The sequence below is a fragment of the Phasianus colchicus genome, chromosome 8, assembly GCF_987193195.1.
Source record: "Phasianus colchicus chromosome 8, bPhaCol1.hap1.1, whole genome shotgun sequence".
In the NCBI taxonomy this organism is placed as follows: domain Eukaryota; kingdom Metazoa; phylum Chordata; class Aves; order Galliformes; family Phasianidae; genus Phasianus; species Phasianus colchicus.
In genome coordinates, this window is record NC_143443.1 from 31216365 (window position 1) to 31237992 (window position 21628).

The window sequence follows — 21628 nt, forward strand, 5'->3', positions numbered from 1 at the left end:
CGGCAGCAAAAGCACGCTCTGCAGTAGCAGTATGCAGAGCTTGAAGTGGTTGGCAGGCAGTCATCTGATGTTTCACTAGGGCTCCTCACACACTCCAATTTCAGCACTTGTTTAACTGTTTGGCTGACCAAAGCCAAGAACTCTGAATACTGAATAATCATGTCTCGTGTCAGTACCTGTATAAGTATGTGTATACTATTGACGTTGGATGCCTGGAAGCAATTTGAGTTCTGTTGATAAACCCCTGGGGATTGTTTTCCCTCCTTCCTTTTCTCTCTTTCTTTCTTCCTTTAGAATTTATCCTAACAGATTATATACAAATATCAGTATCTATTTATTGGTGGAAATATGGGAGGTAGAAATTCAAAGTTTCTTTGCTTGTTGATGCTGACCTCTTCTGTGGCCTTAGGAGTGACATGTATGTATGTATGAATGCAAAACATGGCAGGAATATTAACACCTACAAGTCTCTAGGCCTTATGGCTGCTGATTAAGAAATTCTTTGAAGAGGTATTTTTTAATACAAAGGATCAAATGTAATGGTATAGTTTGAAGACTTTTATTGTTGCTTACACGTTGACATTAAAATAATGATTTCGTTTTCTGACTCGAAGAAAAACTGTTGAGAAAAATCCAAATGTTTGCCAAAAAGTAATGCCTGTGTTTACGACGGATCTTATCTGCAAAGATTAACCAGATGGGAAATGGAGACTGTTTGAAAAACTCTTTGCCACAGAAAATGTGATTGTAAATGTAAAATTTTGATTTTAAAGCATGTAAGGAAAGAACAGCGGATTCTGAAAATGTGTGCTCAGGAATGGCCTTTACCTCTGCTGTCCTCTTACTATGGATGGGACTGTTCACATGAATGGAGGCTGCAGGACTGGATCCACGGTAAATACTTGATTTAGTGGGATAATATTCTGAGCGTTTTGAAATGAGATTCAGCTTACTCAAAAGCATATTTATAATTCACTGGAAGTGTTTGCTGTTCCCAGGTTGTCTTTCTCTATTGGTGGTATCTGATACATAGCATACAGTAATGCTGTGTGGAACACAAGTATTTCCCATTCATTTTGAGCTTGTTCAGAACACCATTAAAAACAAACAAAAAAGAAAACAAAAATCAAACCTTTTCAATTTCTTTCATCATAAAGAAAGCACTAAAATCTCAGGATAAAAAAGTGAAATAAAATACGGAAGGTTAGCCTGAATTATGACATGGATTCTGATATGTTCACATTTCTATTTCCAAAAAAAAAGTTATTTGGAAGACTCCTGTGACAAAAATTACATAACTAAAATGACATTTAGGCAGAATTTACAGAGCTATGCCAGAAACATTGATACGGAGATCTTGTTTTTGTGTCTTGTATATTTTCCAGGTTCTGAAACAAGTGTGCGGTGCCTGGTCACCCCCATGGAGCTCTTGCCTCCTTCTGGACCATCACTGCATCTGCTCTAGTTTGGACAACTTCATTCAGAATCTGCTGTTGCCTTACAGAGAGAGTGGTGAGGTGCTGGAACAGCTGCACAGAGAGGCTGTGGATGCCCCGTCCCTGGAGGCGTTCAAGGCCAGATTGGATGGGGCCCTGGGCAGCCCTGGTCTAGTATTAACTGGTCTATTATTAAATGGGGAGGTTGGTGGCCCTGCATGTGGCAGGTTGGAGATTCATGATCCTTGAGGTCCCTTCCAACCCTGGCCATTCTGTGATTCTGTGATTTTCCATGGTGGACTGATGGCTACTGCATCAGCACAGAGGTGGGTGACTGGCTCTCCCTTGCCTCCTCAGCTCCCACTTCTCCCAAGATTGTGCTGCCAGGCCCTTGAGATTTCTGTGCAGAGACAGCTTCAGCAACAGCAATGGGTGATGAGATGTGAAGCCATGAATACAGAGCCAAAGGCAAAGGGGAGTCAGCCAGGTGTGTGCTCACAAGACTTTGGTGCTACTCCTTTGGACCCCATCACTGTTGTTTCTGTCATTTGGAGTCAGCTCTCTTGGCCTCTCCCAAAAGATGCAACACGTTTGTTAACAAGGGGATAGATGCTTTACAAAGATCTATGCAATTCATCACTCACTGAGGACCTCGTTTCTGCGGATACATCATCTCCTACATGGTGCACTTGGCATCAGGAATAGTCCTGCTGAAACATCTCATCAGTGAGCATATGTATTTATGGTTTGCAATAAGATATTTGCATGAACTAGTTGCTGCTTGGCTTCCTAAAAAAAAATGTTTAAGAAATTGCTTCTGTACCATTCCGTGTTATGATACTCAACTCTTCACTTCTTCAAAACACATTTAAATTTCCATCTAAAGCATATTGGCTCTACAGAGAGCAGTTTAAGAGTTGGCGTTGCTCTGTTAATGCCCAGCCAGCACTTCTGTATGTGTGCATGAGATTAATGTACTTGGAATCAGATGGTGCTGCTTCTGATTGAACCTAAGCCTTGTGTATTTCAAGTAGAACTCTCAAAGCAAAGAACCTGGTATGAGGGACAGGGGCAGGGCTCAGCATCAGGCCCTTTATCATAGAATCACAGAATGGCCTGGGTTGAAAAGGACCACAATGATCACCTGGTTTCAACCCCCTGCTATGTGCAGGGTCACCAACCAGCAGCCCAGGCTGCCCAGAGCCACATCCAGCCTGGCCTTGAATGCCTCCAGGGATGGGGCATCCACAGCCTCCTTGGGCAACCTGTTCCAGTGCTTCACCACCTCTTTCCTACAGCTACCTCTAAAGATTTATTTTATTTTGGCTATAATGGTGAAAACAAATTCACTACTCACGTAGGTTAAAGATCTGATCAGACAAACTTTAGTACAAAGTGTGTTTTACATTCAAGCTGTGAACCCTTGGAAATAGGGGCTTATAAGGACATTGCAGACAGAGTGTTCAGCATTGCAGTGGAGTTGATGCAAGCATGGTTGGCTAAAATAATCTTGTTTTTAAGGTAAAGATTTGGATCTGTTTTTACACAACAATGTCTTGGAAATAGAGGGAAAGCATTTCTTAGGATGACTCATAAAAGTGCTTTAGAAATGCCATTAAGATTTAAGGCATAATACAGATCCTATAAATCTACTCTGCATTCTTTCACTGGGAATGAGTGACTTTTATGAAAACTGGGGATTATAAATCAAAAGCCTAAATAAGGGTGGGTTTTTTTGACATGTAAATATAGATTATACATTAGCTGAGCCCTGCCTTGACAGCCTAGTGTTTCCACCAGGGGCAAACAAAGTGAGCATTATTCTCCTGAGCACCAGTTTCACCTTGTAAAAGCCAGTTAGCAAAAACGTAGGGAAGCACTGCTGCTGGGAGAAAATGCTCAGTGGTTTGGGAGGGGGAACTTTGTGCTGTCTCGCTCAGTCCTGCTCCTTCATCTCCCTGTTCATTCATCTGCTGTGTACAACTGTGTGTTTTCATGGCAGCATCCACGCCAAACTGCCCTTCAAAACGATGAAACATCCTTAGGAAATGCCAACAGCTTTCCATTGTGCTACTGCAAATATACATGGCCATTTGGCCTCATCCTAATTTGTTTTTCACATTGTATCCTGTCCCCACCCCATATTTCTTGGGTGAAATCTGGTGCAGCAGTGAGCTCTGCCCCCAGCCCCTATCTGCAGCCCGGGCTCATGGCAGCAGTGGTTTGCTCAGCCTTATCTGCCCTATGCTTCTATATTTAAACAAGGAGGGCTCTTGTTGGCTGAACTTATATAAAACATCGCTTGCCTGGATGGCTGACTTGTAAAGAAAGGGCATCTATCACTTTTATGCTGCATTTCAAAGGAGAAGGCATTTAATAACACCGTAAGACAAAGAAGGGAGTCTGTCTGCATGCACAACTGGCCGGCTAATGATTAACTTCTCAGTACTTGATTGGTTTGTGGCAAAAAAAACAGCACTGAGGTACTGCTCAGTGTTGTGCTAAGGAGCTTGTCGCACTAAAGAGATACCAGAAACATGTGCAGTTGGTGTAAAATAGTGTGCAATTCAGTTCAAAATAGTGCATAGCTATGATACTTGCAAGCGCTTATGCATTTAAATGCAGGAGAGAACACTGAGCCTCATGTGGGTGTTGGTTTCCCTATGGTACTACTCCTTTTGCTCTTAATTTCTACTTCTTAGAGAACTAAGAAGTTTGCTTATCTATCTTCTTTCTAACTACTCCAAAAGTTGCAGATAAACCCTTCTTCTTCCATCTATGGATGGTTTGGGTAGCTCTCAGCCAGTACAACAAGAGGCAGTAAAATCCTCTGCAAGGTTTTTACATAATCACAGATATAGACTTAAGCTAGGGAAAAGGGCAAAACAAAGCAGGAAATTGTTACAGGAGGTGAGATTGTTTCATTTGTAGTGATTTTATCCTTTTTCTAAGAATCAAATTAACATAAGGCAGCTCTCCAGTTGATTCTCTTTATGGGAAATAGAAATAGAAATCCTTTCTTTTGGAAAAAAAAAATATTCCTTTTTTTTTTTTTAGTGAGTTTCACATCTCCCTTGCTATGCCACAGCACTCCATACAGAGCACTAGCACAGTAACAGCCTGCTGCATGGAATTCAGTGTATACGTGCCACAATACTATCCCTAAAGATGGTCTGAGGAACCAACGGAAAGACAGGAAAATAGAGAGCAGGGAAAAATCTATATTTCTTTTAGCTAGGATTGCAGCTTTCATAGTTGTTACAAAACTTGTGGTTTTTTTTTTTTTACTCTCATCCATGAGTCATATTTTTGCTGAAAAAAACAGGTACCTTATGTGTCCGGTTTGTTTTTAGGGACGCATATTGCAAAAGAGGAAGAACAGGATGTGTTGACAGTCGGTTGAAAGACCCAATGTCGAATCATCTTGGGGATTATTGTTATATGCACTTCCAATTGAAACTGTGTAAAAGTGAGACAGTTGGGGAAAAAAAAGAAAGTATATATTTTTACGTCAACTATAGGAAACTGCACACAGTACCTTTGAGCCTGCTGTGGTTTATAAAAGCAGCAACACTCAGCATGCATCTTACCAAGTAGTCATGATCCTGAAAATGGTTCAGCAAAGCGCTGAACCCGGTGCAATTAGAACTGCCGTATGGCTCTGGCCTGCTTACATTTTGGCCTAAATTTCTTAAAAGGTGTTTGAACTTTTGTGAACCCAAAAAGCCTAGGCTGAGGACATGGGGCTGTGATTATTAAACACTTTTTCAATGTCTCTAACAGCTTTCACCCAAAGACCTTAGGACACTTGAATGCACTCATGATTAACTGCACTCTCTGCACTTTGTCCCAGTAGAAAACACCTGGGAAAGCCATGTAAAGCCATGTCAGCTCTGAATATACTTTCCCAACATGAGGACACAGTGGAGCAGGACCTGGACCAAAATCTGCTTTAAAATACTTCAGATGCTGAAGCGGTTCTGCTTTCCAGCTCTACATTTTGAGTGGCCCTGTTCTTCACCATGATTTAAATCATTAAAACCACTTCCAAACTCCAGACAAAACACAGATCACAGCTCAGCACCAAATTTTTGTGATGATTATACAGCGAGATGAAGAATAGGCGTATGATTTGAAGACACTGTTTCCTATGTTTTCCTCTCCAGTTGCAGGACTTTGGAGGAAGAGAAGAAGAAACTTTCCGATTGCAACATACCGTATAGAAAAATGTACTGAAGACTGAACTCTGCCCCAGTGTTAAGATGACAGCAATCAGGCAGATGTCACCATAATCCATAGTCAATCACTGCCATTGACCCAAGTATAGAGTTGGCACTGGGCTCATGTTTGCTCTGGGGCTGTTCTGCAGCTAAGGGACATGGTTTGATGGTGGCACTTGGTAGGCGAGGTTGACAGTTGGACTCTGATGATCTTGAAGGTCTTTTCCAACCAAAATGCTTCTATGGTTTTACGAGTCTATAAAGAGGCCCTTGCCAACCTCTTGAAAAAGAGCTGCATCAGTCACTCCACACCCCAGGTGGTGTTTGGATAGTGATGGCTTTCTTTTTAAAAGAAAAAGTCACGTTTGTGCTGCAGCTGGTTTTGCTGTCTATGTGACTGGATTTTGTTTGTTTGAACATCTCTGAAAGCAACTGTCAGCACTGATGCTTGAAAGTCTACTTCGTTCTTTCAGTATTTAGGACACAGCTAAGCATAAAACCACAGAGCTGCACAGCCAAAGCTTTCTGCCAGCTCTCTTACGTGACTGGGGTTTTATAGCGATATCACACCTAGGTGTGACTGACAATTCATAAAGACACAGAAGTTAGAGGTGGAAAAGATTGCTAGGTCACCAGCTCCATTTCCCTGCCAGGGTGGGATATGTTGCAGATGTTTCTGCTCTGAGATTCACAGAATCACAGAATCACAGAATCACTAAGGTTGGAAAAGACCTATAAGATCATCCAGTCCAACCATCCACCTGTCACCAATGGTTCTCATTAAACCATATCCCTCAACACAACATCCAAATGTTCTTTGAACACCTCCAGGGTCGGTGACTCCACCACCTCCCTGGGCAGCCCATTCCAGTGCCTGACCACCCTTTCAGAGAAGTAGTATTTCCTAATATCCAGCCTGAATCTTCCCTGGCGAAGCTTGAAACCATTCCCTCTAGTCCTATCACCAGTTACACGAGAGAAGAGGCCGACCCCCAGCTCGTTACAACCTCCCTTCAGGTAGTTATAGAGAGCAATAAGGTCTCCCCTGAGCCTCCTCTTCTCCAGACTGAACAATCCCAGCTCCCTCAGCCGCTCCTCATAAGGCCTGTGCTCCAGACCCCTCACCAGCTTTGTTGCCCTTCTTTGAACACGCTCCAGGGCCTCAATGTCTTTCTTGCAGTGAGGGGCCCAGAACTGGACACAATACTCAAGGTGCGGCCTCACCAGAGCTGAGTACAGGGGAACAATTACTTCCCTACTCCTGCTGGTCACACTGCTTCTGATACAAGCCAGAATGCCATTGGCCTTCTTGGCCACCCGGGCACACTGCTGGCTCATGTTTAGCCGAGCGTCAACCAACACCCCCAGGTCCATTTCCTCTACACAGTCTTCAAGCCATTCCACCCCAAGCCTGTAGCGTTGCTTGGGGTTGCTGTGGCCAAAGTGTAGAACCCGGCATTTGGTCTTATTAAACCTCATCCCATTGGCTTCAGCCCAGCTCTCCAGCCTGTCCAGATCTCTCTGTAGGGCCTCGCTACCCCCAGGCAGATCGACACTTCCAGCCAACTTGGTGTCATCTGCAAACTTACTGAGGGTGCACTCAATGCCCTCATCCAGGTCATCAATAAAAATATTGAAAAGGACAGGCCCCAGCACCGACCCCTGGGGAACACCACTCGTGACCGGTCGCCAGCTGGATTTAGCTCCATTGACCACCACTCTCTGGGCTCGACCCTCCAGCCAGTTCCTTACCCAGCCAAGAGTGTACCTGTCCAAGCCACGGGCTGCCAGCTTCTGCAGGAGAATACTGTGGGAGACAGTGTCAAAGGCCTTGCTGAAGTCTAGGTAGACTACATCAACAGCCTTTCCCTCATCCACCAGGCGGGTCACTAGATCATAGAAGGAGATCAGGTTGGTCAAGCAGGACCTACCCTTCGTGAACCCATGCTGGCTAGACCTGATGCTCCAGTTGTCCCGCACTTGCCGCGTGATCTCGCTCAAGACAATCTGCTCCATAACCTTCCCTGGCACCGAGGTCAGGCTAACAGGCCTGTAGTTCCCCGGGTCCTCCTTACAGCCCTTCTTGTAGATGGGAGTCACATTGGCAAGCCTCCAGTCTTCTGGTACCTCACCAGTCAACAAGGAGCGCTGATAGATGATGGAAAGCGGCTCGGCTATCACCTCCGCCAGTTCCCTCAGCACTCTCGGGTGAATCTCATCCGGCCCCATGGACTTGTGACAGTCCAGTTGGAGTAGAAGGTCTCTGACCGTTTCCTTCTGAATCATGGGTGGTTTAGTCTGGTCTCCAGCCGAGACCACCTGGTCGAAAAGTGGAATATCCTGAGGATAACTGGTCTGACCTTTAAAGACAGACGTAAAGAAGGCATTCAGGACCTCTGCCTTTTCTTTATCCTCAGTAGTCACATTCCCTGCATATCTTAACAACTTCTCTGTATTCTTTCTGAGTTGCCCGTCCCTTCTTCCACAGGAGGTAGATTCTCTTTTTCTCCCGGAGCTTCAAGAATAGTTGCTTATTCATCCACGCCGGTCTCCTTCCCCGCCGGCTCATTTTGCAGCTCAGGGGGACAGCCCGCTCCTGCGCCTGTAAGACTACCTTCTTGAAGAGCAACCAGTTGTCTTGGACCCCTTTACCCTCTAAGACTGAATCCCAGGGGACTCCCCCTACTAGTCTTCTAAACAGTTCAAAGTCCGCCCTCCGGAAGTCCAAGGTAACAGTTTTGCTGTTCTTCCTCCTGGCTCCACCAAGAATTGAGAACTCTACCATCTCATGGTCACTCTGTCCAAGACAGCCCCCAACCTCCACATCTTCCACCAGACCTTCTCTGTTTGTGAACAGCAGGTCTAGCGGGGCAGCTCCTCTCGTAGGCTCTCTCACCAGCTGCATCAGAAAGTTATCCTCTATACACTCCAGAAACCTCCTAGACTGCTTCTTCTGCGCTGCGTTGAATTCCCAGCATATGTCAGGGAAGTTGAAGTCCCCCATGAGGACAAGGGCTGGCGACCTCGCAGCTTCTGCCAGCTGCTCATAGAACACCTCATCTGTCTCCTCATCCTGGTTCGGCGGTCTATAGCAGACACCCACCAATACATCTGCCTTGTCAGCCCTTCCCCTGATCTTTACCCATAGGGATTCAACCTTATCATCCCCAGCCACAAGCTCAGTAACATCAAAACACTCCCTAACATACAGAGCCACACCACCACCCCTTCTTTCTTGCCTATCCTTCCTGAAGAGCTTGTAGCCATCCATTGCAGCACTCCAGTCATGGGAGCAGTCCCACCATGTTTCCGTAATGGCGACTAGGTCATAGTTTGCCTGCCGCACCATGGCTTCCAACTCTTCTTGTTTGTTGCCCATGCTGCGTGCATTGGTGTAGATGCACTTCAGCCGAGCCCCTCGCCTCATCCCTAATCCCATTGCCGCTCCCCCAGGCTCATCTCTAGCAGGCCTGGTTTTATCCCCTACCCCCTTCATATCTAGTTTAAAGCCCTCTCTACAAGTCCTGCCAGCTCTTGGGCAAGGATCCGTTTCCCCCTTCGAGACAGGTGAGACCCATCAGCAGACCCCAGGCCAGGAGCCGAGTAGACCGCCCCATGATCAAAGAACCCAAAATTCTTACTTTTGCACCATCCTTTCAGCCATGTGTTTATAAGGTGTGTTCTTCTGGTCGTCTCAGCGTCCTTCCCTGCCACTGTAGGAATACAGGCAAATACTACCTGTACGCCTGTACCTTCAACTAACCTCCCCAGTCTCCTGAAGTCATTTTTCATAGTTCTCAGGCTTCCGTCAGTGACCTCATCACTGCCAGCCTGGACTATCAATAAGGGATAATAATCGGAGTTGCGAATCAAACTAGGAAGTTTCCTGGAAATATCCCTGACTCGGGCCCCAGGGAGGCAGCACACTTCCCTGCGGGTGGGGGCAGGCCGACATATTGGGCCTTCTGTTCCTTCTAGAAGGGAGTCTCCTATGACTATTACCCTCCTTTCTTTTCTGGAGGAGGCAGTTATTAAGCGTGGAGCTGGATGCCTCCTCTTGGGAACACTTGGAGGCAGTTCTCCCACTTCACCCTCAACCACCGCACCCTCCAGTTTCAGGGCTTCAAACCTATTACATAGAGGCACCTGGGGAACCGAGGTAGGTCGGGATGGGGGTCGCCCGCATCGCCGAGCTGGGACCTGATGCCATTCCTCCTCTGCCCTCAAATTAGCTCTCTCATTTCGATCGTGGCAAGGGAGAGGGTCCACTGCTGTTTGGGGGGTGCAATCTCTCTGTCTTTCACGCAGAGAGTCACACCACCAGTCTATCTCCCGCTCGCACTCTCTGATGGCTCTTAATCTCCCTACCTCCTCCCTAAGCTCCACCACCAGGCTGAGAAGCTCGTCCACCTGCTCGCACCTTGCACAAGTGGCATCCTTCCCATTCTCCCCTGGCAGCAGCAGGCTCAGGCACTCCCTACAGCCAGAGACCTGAACTGCTACATTTCTTGGCAGGCCCTCTGTCTGGGTCGCCACAGTCCTCTTGGGGGAAGCCCGCCGCCTGGTAGAGACCATGTTTGAACCTGCGGTCTCGAGGTCTGTCAGTAGGAGAGCTGATCACCTGAACAAAGACAAGGACAAGGCACTGATGTGTCCTGCCACAAGTCACAACTCCCACACCAGCTACTGCAGTAATGTATGAGCAGTGTGGGCTGCGTTCACACTCTGACCACCCTCTCCGGTGTCAAAGGCGGGTAACACCTCGTTCTCACCTGGAGCGATATGTGGGCAGGAGCCAGCTCCTGCCCTCCCAAGAGCTGCTTTTAAATTCCCAATGAGCAGTCAAGGTCAGGTACAAGAGATAAGGGCCAGCTGTTTAAATTATACCGCGATTTGGGCCAGCTCCACCCCTGCTGCCTCAGCAGCCCGCCCACAAGCTGCCAGCTCCCGGCGCCGACCACGTGCTTTTTGCTGCCTTCAAAACCAGCCCTAAAAAGAGCTTTTTCGTCGGCTTCTTTGCTATAGATCCCTTCCCCAGCGCAGTCTTACCTGCGAACTAGAAGTGCTGTGCCTGTGCTGGTTGTCATTCATTATTGAGCCCAGGACTATCTCCTGTGGTTCTGAGAACTACCTTCCTACAGCAGTGAGAGTCCCATTGCTCACTTCTTCCCAGACTTGGGACAACACTGTTTGAAACATGATCTCCTGTGATCTCCTGCCTAGAAGACTGGAGGACAATAAAGGACATGGGTTAATTTGCTTTACACACATGGCTGGTGAGAGCTGGACAGCAAACTGTATCCACTCTACGTGATATCTTAGTCTCTCTGTGCCTATTTGTAAATCAGGGAGAACTTTCCTTTTGCTATAGGGAAGTTCATTCACAGTCAAGTGTTCTCTTCCCCTTCTTAGTAGCTACATGTTAAACAAAGTCACTGGAGTCTTTTATTATAATGCTTTCTGCAAAGGATGTTTCAAGCTATTCATTACTAGCTAGATTTTACATACTGTTTCTACTTGTAGAAGTAGGTACACTGTGTATACATATATATTTTTCTTATAATTGCAAGTAAGAATAAATTTCTTTTACTATTTTATGAGTCTCCTAATACATCTGACAAAAAGAAACTAGAATTAAAGCAAATAGTATTTCCCTTTCTTACCACAATATGAAATCCTGTTTGCTCTCTGACTGCACATCAAATGTTGACATTAACTAGCAGATATGCCACTTCCATGCCAGGGTTTCATTCTTGGAACATGAGATCAGGCTGATTCTGTGAAAATAAATATGAAAGAAAACACGCTCAGTGAAGTGCTCAGCTCATAAAGGCGCAGTGCTATGAAATCTGGGCAGCCACCTCCACCCCCTCTGAGCTCGCTCAGCTTGCAGCTCACACTTCCCATGATTTGCATTACAGTTGTATTTCTTGCAGGTAGCCAGCATGACTCCATTTTTGTTTGGTTCTACAACTTCAGTCTCCAGTTCCCCCCAACCCAGTGCCACGTTCTGAGTGTACTCTTTTCTAGATACTGCAAGTATCTATGATTATTTTTCAGCCTCTTCTGTTTCATAATAACCTGGCACTTCCTCAGTTTGCTTTGTTACAAACCTTGAGACTTTTGTAAAGAGTTTTTTTCCTTCTCTTTGTCAGCTTCCATAAGTTTCAGATATGACTGTACAATGAGACCCAGCATGCTGTGAGCCTACTCTTTCTGCACAGTGGCACACAGTTCCCTTGCCTCATATTTGGAAGATTTGTCTATAGGACTTAGAATCACAGAATCCTTACAGTTGGAAGGGACTTCAAAAGGTCATTTAGTCCAACTCCCCTGCAATGAACAGAGATAAACACAGCAAGATCGGGTTACCCAGGACCTGATCCAGTCCTGCCTTGGAAGTCTGCAGGGACAGGGCATCAACTACATCTCTGGGCAACCTGTTCCAGTGCCTCACTACCCTCTCTGTAAAAGAAGTTATAAGAAGCTAATGCACTAATAGAAAACTCAATGCATTTCTTTTGGGCTGACAGTCTTGGCTATGGAGTACACTTGGCTCTACTCAAGGAAGAATTCAGTCTTTGGCTGTAGGTGGGGACAGCATCAGCCAAGTTTATTCAGCCTTTGTTATCACCATTGAACACATCCAGTCAGATGAAATGGATCCATTTTCTACTGTCCTTCTCTCTTCTGTCCAGACTCTGCCCAAAGAGGTATAAATAATATCAATACTATCTGTGTTATATGCATATACGTATCTGCTCCATCCCTTCTTCGAGGATTTAACAAACTCAGGTCTACCCTTCTATGTAGGGTGATACTCTGAGCACTCCCTGCTCCTTTCAGGATCAAGGCTAAGAAGGACCAGATGAAAACAGGTAACTGTCTAAAGGAAGAAAAAGGGGTTGAAATTTTCTTCCCTGGAATTCCATTTAGGTCTGAACAGGGAGTCCTGGGTTGAGAGGTTAGAAAGAAATTATTTTTGTTTCTGGTGGATTTCTTGTTGGAGAAAAGCGTTGAAACAAGAGAGCTTTGGGGTTAAGAAAGTTTCTATGATCAAGTACGTGGTAGCTGAGAATTGGCTTTAAATAATTTCAGTATAACTAGTGAGCAGGGAAATTAATTTCCTTTCACAACAATGTGGTGGAAAGGCAAAACGTTGGGTTACACCTCAGACAAAAGGAAAGGTAAACACTTTGCATGAAATTCCTTGTGCATTTCCTAGTTTTACAGACAGCTTTGAAATTTATAGTGTAGATGAAGCAGTTGGAAGTACACACTCACCTTGCCTGACCTCCCACATAACACCAGCCTTTGAATCCAACCCTGTAATTTCTGCATCAAGCACCCCTCTCTGTTTGAGCTTTAACATGTCTCAGATATCCATCTAGTCCTAACTGGGAGACTGCAAATAAAAGAAATCCATCACATCCGTAGGTATCTGCGTTTAAATCACTAAGATAAGCCTGTATATCTAAGGCTTTTCCTGAGGACAAGACAGCAACAAGAATTTGCAGTGGAGGCCAGCACTCGTGGGAGGGTGAACATCTGCATGTCCAAACATTCTGTTCACAAAGCCCCAAAATGGAGAAAGCACAAAGCATTGCTCCAGGTGCCACACAGCATAAATGCAACACTGTTATAGAGAGGACTTGCTCAGAAAGTGTTCTTCTCAAAGTTAAAGGACTTTGATGGAGTAAGTTGGTCTTCATAGCTGACAGGTGGTAGATTAGACATAATTAATTGAAAGCAAATTAAAAACAATTTGGGAAAGCGTGTAATGCTATCTGTGAAAACATATATTTATATTCATGCTGCATCTCTTTACAAACCATCTTCTCTCTGTCCCAACTAATACAGAAGAATGTTGTAACAATATTTCACTTGTTTTTTTGTCACTGGGGGATGTTCAAGGGTTCTGCATGGCTCCTCTGTCCCAGATCACAGAATCACCAAGGTTGGAAAAGACCTACAAGATCATCCAGTCCAACCATCCACCTATCACCAATGGTTCTCGCTAAACCATATCCCTCAACACAACATCCAAACGTTCCTTGAACACCTCCAGGGTCGGTGACTCCACCACCTCCCTGGGCAGCCCATTCCAGTGCCTGACCACTCTTTCAGAGAAGTAGTATTTCCTAATATCCAGCCTGAATCTTCCCTGGCCCAGCTTGAAACCATTGAGATCATACTGCGGACCACCAAGCGGTCACTTAATGCTTCCTGAGCTGCAGACAACTGGTACATTCCTTCTTGAGCATCTTTGATACCTCCTATCCGGAAGGGAAGATACAAGGTGGTTGCCACCATTACACTCGACAATGCTTTCAAAAAAACATAGCCACAGTTTCTCAGATCTGAGCATGAACTTTCAGGTAGGCCAGTTTCGATGGCAGTTGACAACATGCTTTTTATATGACTGAAGCAGCACTGTTCTTATCAAAGTCTGAACAAATCAGCTGACTCGAACCATGCAATGGCTCTGTATCCTTTTCATATAGATCTTTTGGTACGTTTTAACGTGTTGAGGAATTTTCTTGTCTTTCTGTGTTTTCTTTTCTCGCCTCTAAACCTGTATTGTAAGCCCCTGATTCCTTACACTTTCACTTAATTCCTTTTCTGTCTCCCACTCTCCCCAATACAGACCTTCTGTTCTTAGCACACATCAATCAAAGCATAAATCCCAGAGACAAACACCTTGCCCATGCAGCTACTGGGTGGCAGGAACCTTGCATGGCAGAACCAAGGCAGTGCCCAGACTCCAGCTGGTGCCCATCAGCCCTTTTGCTCCATCTTCATTGCATCTCACTGGAAAGGCTTTCTGAAACACATGTGCTCATTCTGTGGAATAAGCCCAGGCTGACTCACTCAGAAATAACAATAGGATTTCCTCTGAGGGGAATGTGTGTAAAAATGCCCTTTCAGTGACTTCTACCACCTTTAGGTACCTTTCACTTCATACTCCAGCAGTGTTAATTTGTATATTTCCCATACTGTTGTTGTCTTCTCTTTGTTGTTCCATCAGCGAGATCTGTGAAGTTTAAGCCATCTGACTTTACAGTCAATTCAGTTCCATAATCTCTTACTGGATTTATTTTTTACCTGAGTTAACTTTCCCACTGATAGTTCTTTAGTTCCTTTGTCTTTGCTGTTTTCCCAATTACAGCCATCCAGGAGACACTTGCAGTTTAAGATGACTGAGGTAACCCCTAGGTTATATTGTTCCAAGTGTTTCTGTGTTCAGACCACTCCACCACTACATTTGCTTTCATGCTACAGAAAGAGCTGTTCCATGTTTTTAGTGCATCTCAGGACAGAATGGCCACTATTGTTCCTAAATGACTACATAGGCATCTGAAAGCCACTCTGGTTAATTTAACTACAAAGGTATAATGAATCCAAAAAATGTAGGAACCTTACTTAGATTCAGTAATCTCTTTCAAGGCTAATGAAATTCCCCAGCCTCTCAGAAAACTACCCAAACAAGTGCTCTGGTGTGGGTTTTTTTTCCCCCCTCATAGAAGCCTCTTAAAAGGAGATTGAGTGGGTCACCACCAGGTCAAGAGCCTGTGGTTATGAACATTACCTTTCATCCACTGGAATCAGTCATCACACAGCCCTGCATGATGTCGGGTACAGCCTTGTGTCACCAGTCCTTCAATATGAGGTAAGGCGTTTATGGGTGGCAGCATTGAGTGTGTGGCCCAAAGTTGTATGCAGTGCAATAATTCACCTCTTCCATCCAAAATTTGGTTAAAAGTTACGCAGAACAAATTTAAGGGAGTAGAACATGCTGTGTTTTTCATCCAGTATTCATTTCAAGTTGGGGGCAGTTTATCTAGCAGTTATTTAAATGCAGTTGACTTGTACGTTGTGAATGAAATCACATTTTAAAAAGCTACTAAGTGTTTTGTATTACGAAAGTACAACAAATACAATCATTAAAATACTTAGGCCTAAGACGTTAAAAAAGAGAGAAAACCGAAATCTTCAAAATGTGTTTCGTGAAGACCAAGGTAGTTATGAGGAAAAGAGTAGTGCTATTCATTAATTGATCATGATACATCTATTCCAATTATTTTAGTTTTTATTAAGAAACAATATCTGAAGATACACAAAATACCAAAGTTTACCCTTCTGACGCACGATGCATTAATTGCACTTAATTAGTAGCCTAGCTTTATGAGTATGGACACAGAGGTTATAAGCACCTGATAGCATGGTAGCTGCCTACACCAACTCTTATTGAAGTTCTATTATTTGCACTACCATTCTGAATATTATAGAAAAGTGGATTACTCTTCTAGGGAAGTTTTGTAGTATTGTTCTTCTAGGTCAGGAGCATGCTGGTAGATGTCAATAGTTACCAGCACTCTTTCCTCTGGGCTGTTTAAACGGATTAAACTTTTAAAATTACTCAGTAAAGATGGAATTTGCTTCATCAAACATTAGCTATTTAAAAGTTAGAAATCTATTTCAAACAAACTACCTATCCTAGGCAAAGAGGTAGACACCAAGCAGCAATTCTTCCCACCTATTTATAGAGGGAAGTCTGAAGACAGGGTGGGTACTGAAGTACTCGTTAATCTCTCTCCATGCATGAGAAGCAGAAGTTACCATGCTGTTAGGCAGAGCGTAGAAAATATGAGGTAAAATGTTTATTTTCCAAGAGCAATTAAGTGCGAGTGAGGTCCTGCCTGATTTTGGGCACTGCTTCTGAAGGAACTGGCTAGTTTGGCAAGTGCTGGCCTATCCAATGCATGATGACATTTGTAATGCTATAACATGACGGAAAGTACAGCAGTAATAGCAGAGTGGTAATGACTTTGACTACAGAAAATACAGAACAAGCCCAAATGCAGCAGACATAGACACAAAAACAAACAGAAAGAAAAAATAAATTCTTCTTACCTTCAGAAAGCCTCAGGTAAGCACAAATCTCCAGGGATATATCCTTGCCTCCACTGCCAACCCTTAAATGAGGGCTGGGAAGGGGTGGATCCTGGGTCCAGCCCTTCTGGTCACTCAGCTGCATTGAATGCACCTGAGCTCCCTGGGTTGGCCCTGCCTTCCACCAGGTGCTCAATCACTGCTTCAAGCTGTGATTCAGCATTTCAACTGCAATATTAAAAAATAAAAGCATTACATTTGGAAGGTAGCATCCAAGTAACTCCCAAGTGGTTTCTAAATCATATCTTAAAGGAAACAAACAAACAACTAAAAAGAAATAAAAAAAAAAAAAGGAAAAAAAATACACCAAAACAACCTAATGCTCTTCCTACAGTGAAATTCACAGATCAAGGTAAATTTGTACTGCCTAGCGTTACCACCTGACTTCCAGTTCCCTCCCAGACCACTTTGCATGTCTGAATTAGAATCACATAATCATGGAATCATAGAGCCTGTAGAGTTGGAAGGGACCTCTGAGGGCCATTTAGTCCCACTCCCCTGCAATGAACAGGGACACCACATCTAGATCAGTTTGCCCAGGGGATTTTAGTTATGATTAGTTATAGCTCATGCTGAGAATTCAGAACCAAATCATGTTCAATCCACATCTACTTCAGGCTAGATGTGTCCTGGGTCTGTTTTTCTAGGTCTTGCTTTGATCACTTGTTTTCTTTTGATTGGTTAACACAAAATTAGTAGTTATTACTGAAGCAAAATAAAGTTAAATCAGACATTTTCCAAAAGGTTATGGGAACTATGGACTTATCACCCAGGAAACCTCACCAGATACAAGTCAGCTGTGGTCACAAAGTGTATAGAAGCATTTTCAGTAATTTTCTTTCAGTTGTCTTAATTTTACGTATCACGAGGTGCTTAATAAGATGCCATGTGCAATGCCTAAGTGAGCTGCTTCTACTTTACAAGTGCAATTACCCAAAGACAAGCCAGGTTTTGTGTGTATTTCTGCTGGGACGCTGAGGAGGCAGCAGGTGGTAGTGTGGTTGGTGCCAACTATGACGGGGCTGCCCGACTGGAAAGAGAAGTGGAGGTGAAAAATGTTACCACATCCCTGGGTCACCTTTCCCCCTTCAGAGCCTCCCACTCTGGAGGGAAGCCTTGCTGGTCAAAGGCTCTCATTGTGCCCCCTGGTCGATCTAAATAACATAAAATGTTCAGTGTGGGTGGGCAGTTAAAGCTAAGGCAAACACCCTGCATTGCCAAGCAACGGGGTTATTTTAAGCAGGAGGCAAGATGCATTTCAACAGATGCTGTTTGAAAGAAATAACCACAAAGATATAGGAAACACCTGCAAGCCTTTGTTGTATGAGTCTCTACCATGGGGCCCAGAAGGAGTGTGAAACCCACCTGTACCTTTTCTGCAAAATTGTTGCATTAATATCCATAAGGCAGGGAAAAAAATGAGACTGTTGATTGGGCATGCTTTGGTTGTGAAAATGAGCTTGGGTTCATGTGATTGCTACTATTAATGTGTAAAAAAATTCCATCTCCTATATTCATGGAGGATGGTGGAATACAAGAAGGGCCTGAAGGGTTGGCTGTCCCCTCCAGAGCATGGCACACCTGCACACACCTGTGGGACACCATGCTGGCTGTGTATCTATTGTGTTTTAGGACTTCAGCCTCAAGATTTTTACTTACTGACATCTCTAAAGGCACAGCTGTAATTCGCAGATGTCACACTGGCAGCATAATTTCATCAAGCACACTTTGTCTTGGCTAGTTTGATTTGATGGCTTGAAAATATCAACTTAATGGGGAGGAGATGATCATCTCTATAGGAACAGGTAACTACATAATGTGTTTTTAATCATATGTAGATTAAGGTTACAAGGGAATATGATGATGATTTAATCTGGCTTTCTACATATTACAGGCTAGACTAAAATAGTAAGTAGAAGTCTATCTTTTATAAAGAAATCAAATTATAAAAATCAAAAAAATTAAGTGCTGGGGAAACCACGCATGAGAAATTCCTGCAGTGATGGGCTGTTATCAAATTAAGGCTGTCAACTTTCTTCCAGTTTGACTTTGTGTAGCTCCAGTTTCCATTCTCAATCTCACAGTGGTTTTGTCTGATGTGTTAAAAAAAATTCTCAAATATCAGAGTGTGTTTTTTCCTAATCCCTTTTGCTCTAGGTTAGGGTCTGGGTAGTCTCCACCTTTGGAGATTCAGATTGATTTAGCTTCTATTATTATTCCATGTTTTCCAGAAGTCTTATTATTACTGCATTTGCCTTTTGGCTTCTCTCCAGTGTCTACGTAACAGAAGTGGAAGACACAATTTTTTTCCAGATTTGACCTTTTAATTTCTCATTTCCTCTACATTTCTTTACAAATTTGCCCCTTGGTTCTAACATGGTTCTAACATGAGTAGAACCAAAAACTTGTAGAAACTGGGAGCTGCCACTCAGTCCTGCATGCAGTAGTGCTGCTTTCAGAGCTATGTTTTATTTCTGGATGTGTTTCCAGCTGATGAGTTTTTGTGAGAAGCAGCAAAGATGGTGAGTATGGTGACACCAAAGAAGAATAGAAGGAAACCAGGGCAGCCCCTCTCCATGGACTCCTGTGTGCCTTGGTCCTCATAAACACAGCTCAAAGTACAAATAGCATTGCTCTGAGGGACCCTTGTACCACCAAGTGGGCCCGGTGCTATGAGAAGTTTTGACTTAACACATCTACCTGTACTACATTTTCTTAGGAAAACATCACATTAGTGCTAGCTAATGTCATCATATTCCTATAAAAAGCATCACAGCAAGAACTTGAAGTCATGGCAGCAGTACAGCTTGGAGCTGTGGAGGTCTTGGACTACACAGTATGTTTGTTATGTCAAAGACCTTTTCCTGGACTCTAGCTGCAGGCTCTAGCATGTATTTGTGTCAGACAAGCACACATAGCCCATCTCTGCCCTGATCCAAGCAAACTGGAAGTCATGTAACCACGACTGGTACTGGAATAAGTCTAAGAGATAAAAGGTTGAGAGTCTGAGGTCGGATTGGAATAAGGCTATATCTGCCTGCAAAAATACTATGCATTCATGCACCTTCACTTCCCTGCATCAACTGAAGGTAATCTGCATCTTCATAGGCTTCATCAAATACCTGGTGGAAAGATCTCTATTGGATGAGCCCCAGCATGTGGCTCTTGTCAAAACTTACACAGATTTCATCGTCATGAGACACTGATCTGTTTCCTGTGTCTGCCTGCAGTCAGATCTATTTACTTTGGTCTTTAAATAACCTATTGCTGCACTTGAGGGGTTTTTCTTAATCCTGTAGAAGTACAAGGCAACTGGAGTTCTGATTCACACATTGTAAGTTAGTTTAACATTCCTATTGTGACTTATTTTTAGAGGGTATGACCCAGAAAATATCTGTTACTTTTGTAGGGCTTTCAGTGATGGACAGCAGCAAACCCATCCTTTCAACGCTGAACCGAACAGGTTTGATCTAGAAACAATTGTAATGTAATAAATGGGGAACCCCAGGATGCCATTTTTACAAGTTTGCTTCTTGTAAAAATCTTCTATTCTATTAAATTAGTTTTCTCAACAAAAGTAAGGCCTCCTCCTTTATTGGGATAATATAAAAAATAGAGAAGAGAAAGAGACCCCCTAGGGCTGAAGGAATGCTTACAAATCCTATGGTTTTGATAGGTTATAAAAAAAATAATGATCAAATACCTAAGCATTTGAAGTTTTTTTCCTTGAATTGTCAAAAGTCACATATGGATCTATCTTGATCTTTCCTTGTAAGAATAAGAAAAGACTTGTTCTAGGGCATGGCTCTGAGTCCCACATTGTGATTTGGACAACTATTTCACTGTCCTACAGGACTGAGATATCTTCTTAAAGTTTGTTCTCACAGCTAAACTCTCCACTGCTGTTATATTACAGAAAGAAGAGATGTGCAGTGCTACGCATCTGTATCCAGTAAAATACCACTAAATTTGCTGTCCAGAGGCTTGTCTCTTTGATGGCAGAGAGGAAATAAATGTTCCAACTGTAATGATTTCTTCTTGCTCTCACTTCTGAGACTAACGTTACAATTGCAACAAGGTGCATCAGGAGAGAATAATAATTCTAAAAGCATGATGTGTCCTGAGACTGCTGTTCAGTTCTATGTCTGCTTTGGCATCCTCCAAAGTGGGCATGGTGGTGATGGCTGATGGCTGAATGGATGATCTTAGAGGTCTCTTCCAACCTTTTATGATCCAGTGATTCTGTGATCTTATTTAGAGGAAATAACAGTATTAAACAATTTCTTTCCCTCTTTATTTCAGGCATTGTTCTCAAAATGTAGACTGTAGCATGATAAAGATCTTTGCTGTCAGGGAGAAGGAAGAGTTACATGAAAGTTTTGCTTTGCTTAAGGAGCACCATTCCTGAAAGTTTAATAGTTGTATTGCTTTAAGCAGAATGGACTTTGGCCTGAAGAAAATGACAGGCTTGGGTTCATTATGCTATTGGTAGAGAAAATACTTTAAAAGTTTTCAAAATTCTTTTTGTCTGACAGGTAACTGATACATCTTCTTGGATTAATGGATCGTTATACAGGATACCCCTGCAGGCTAAGGTTCTGCTCCTTCCCTACTGGCAAGTTACAGCACGACGAAGGTATGCAAGTGCCAAAAGCATCTCTTCTATCATGATTGGTGTCACCCAGCAAAGTGATGAAATACCAAGCAACCATATCAAGGCTCACTGCCATCAAAAGCCTGTCGTGCTGACACTGAGAACTAAACAATAAAACACAAACATCATTTCTATTTCTTTGCACAGAAAGTGAAGTTTTCATGTTTATCTAAAGAACAAAAGGATCCTGATCCATAACTAGAGCTGACATTCAAAAGTACTGAAATAAAAGTACCACCAATGTGAAACAGCTAACTAACTTCACAATGGGCTTTGTTCCCACTTGGTGGAGTTCTTACTTCTAATAGTGTCTGGATACCACTGGAAGTCATGCATGGAGGTGCTTGCCTTTTTCCCTACCAGCA

At 43.6% G+C, this 21628-nt stretch overlaps 1 protein-coding gene and 1 long non-coding RNA gene across 3 annotated transcripts in view; one reads left to right on the plus strand and one right to left on the minus strand.

Annotated features, from left to right (window-relative positions):
* LOC116231480 (uncharacterized) overlaps positions 1–21392 on the plus strand; it is a 27466-nt gene extending 6074 nt beyond the window's left edge. Inside the window, exons 3-5 of one of the 2 annotated variants that reach the window (XR_016468876.1) lie at positions 774–894; positions 1386–1512; positions 21145–21392. This is a non-coding gene — a long non-coding RNA (uncharacterized LOC116231480). The remainder of the gene's footprint in view (positions 1–773; positions 895–1385; positions 1513–21144) is intronic. The other variant, XR_004167477.2, reaches the window with a different exon arrangement.
* On the minus strand, positions 9155–10424 carry LOC149917116 (uncharacterized). The gene has a single exon (XM_090145585.1). The coding sequence runs from the start codon at positions 10229–10231 to the stop codon at positions 9155–9157; it is 1077 nt and encodes a 358-aa protein (XP_090001711.1). The 5' UTR covers positions 10232–10424.
* Positions 21393–21628: the final 236 nt, after the last annotated feature.

Excerpts from the sequence above, each read along its gene's own strand:
- LOC149917116 (XM_090145585.1), bottom strand. The coding sequence starts at position 10,231 with ATGGTCTCTACCAGGCGGCGGGCTTCCCCCAAGAGGACTGTGGCGACC.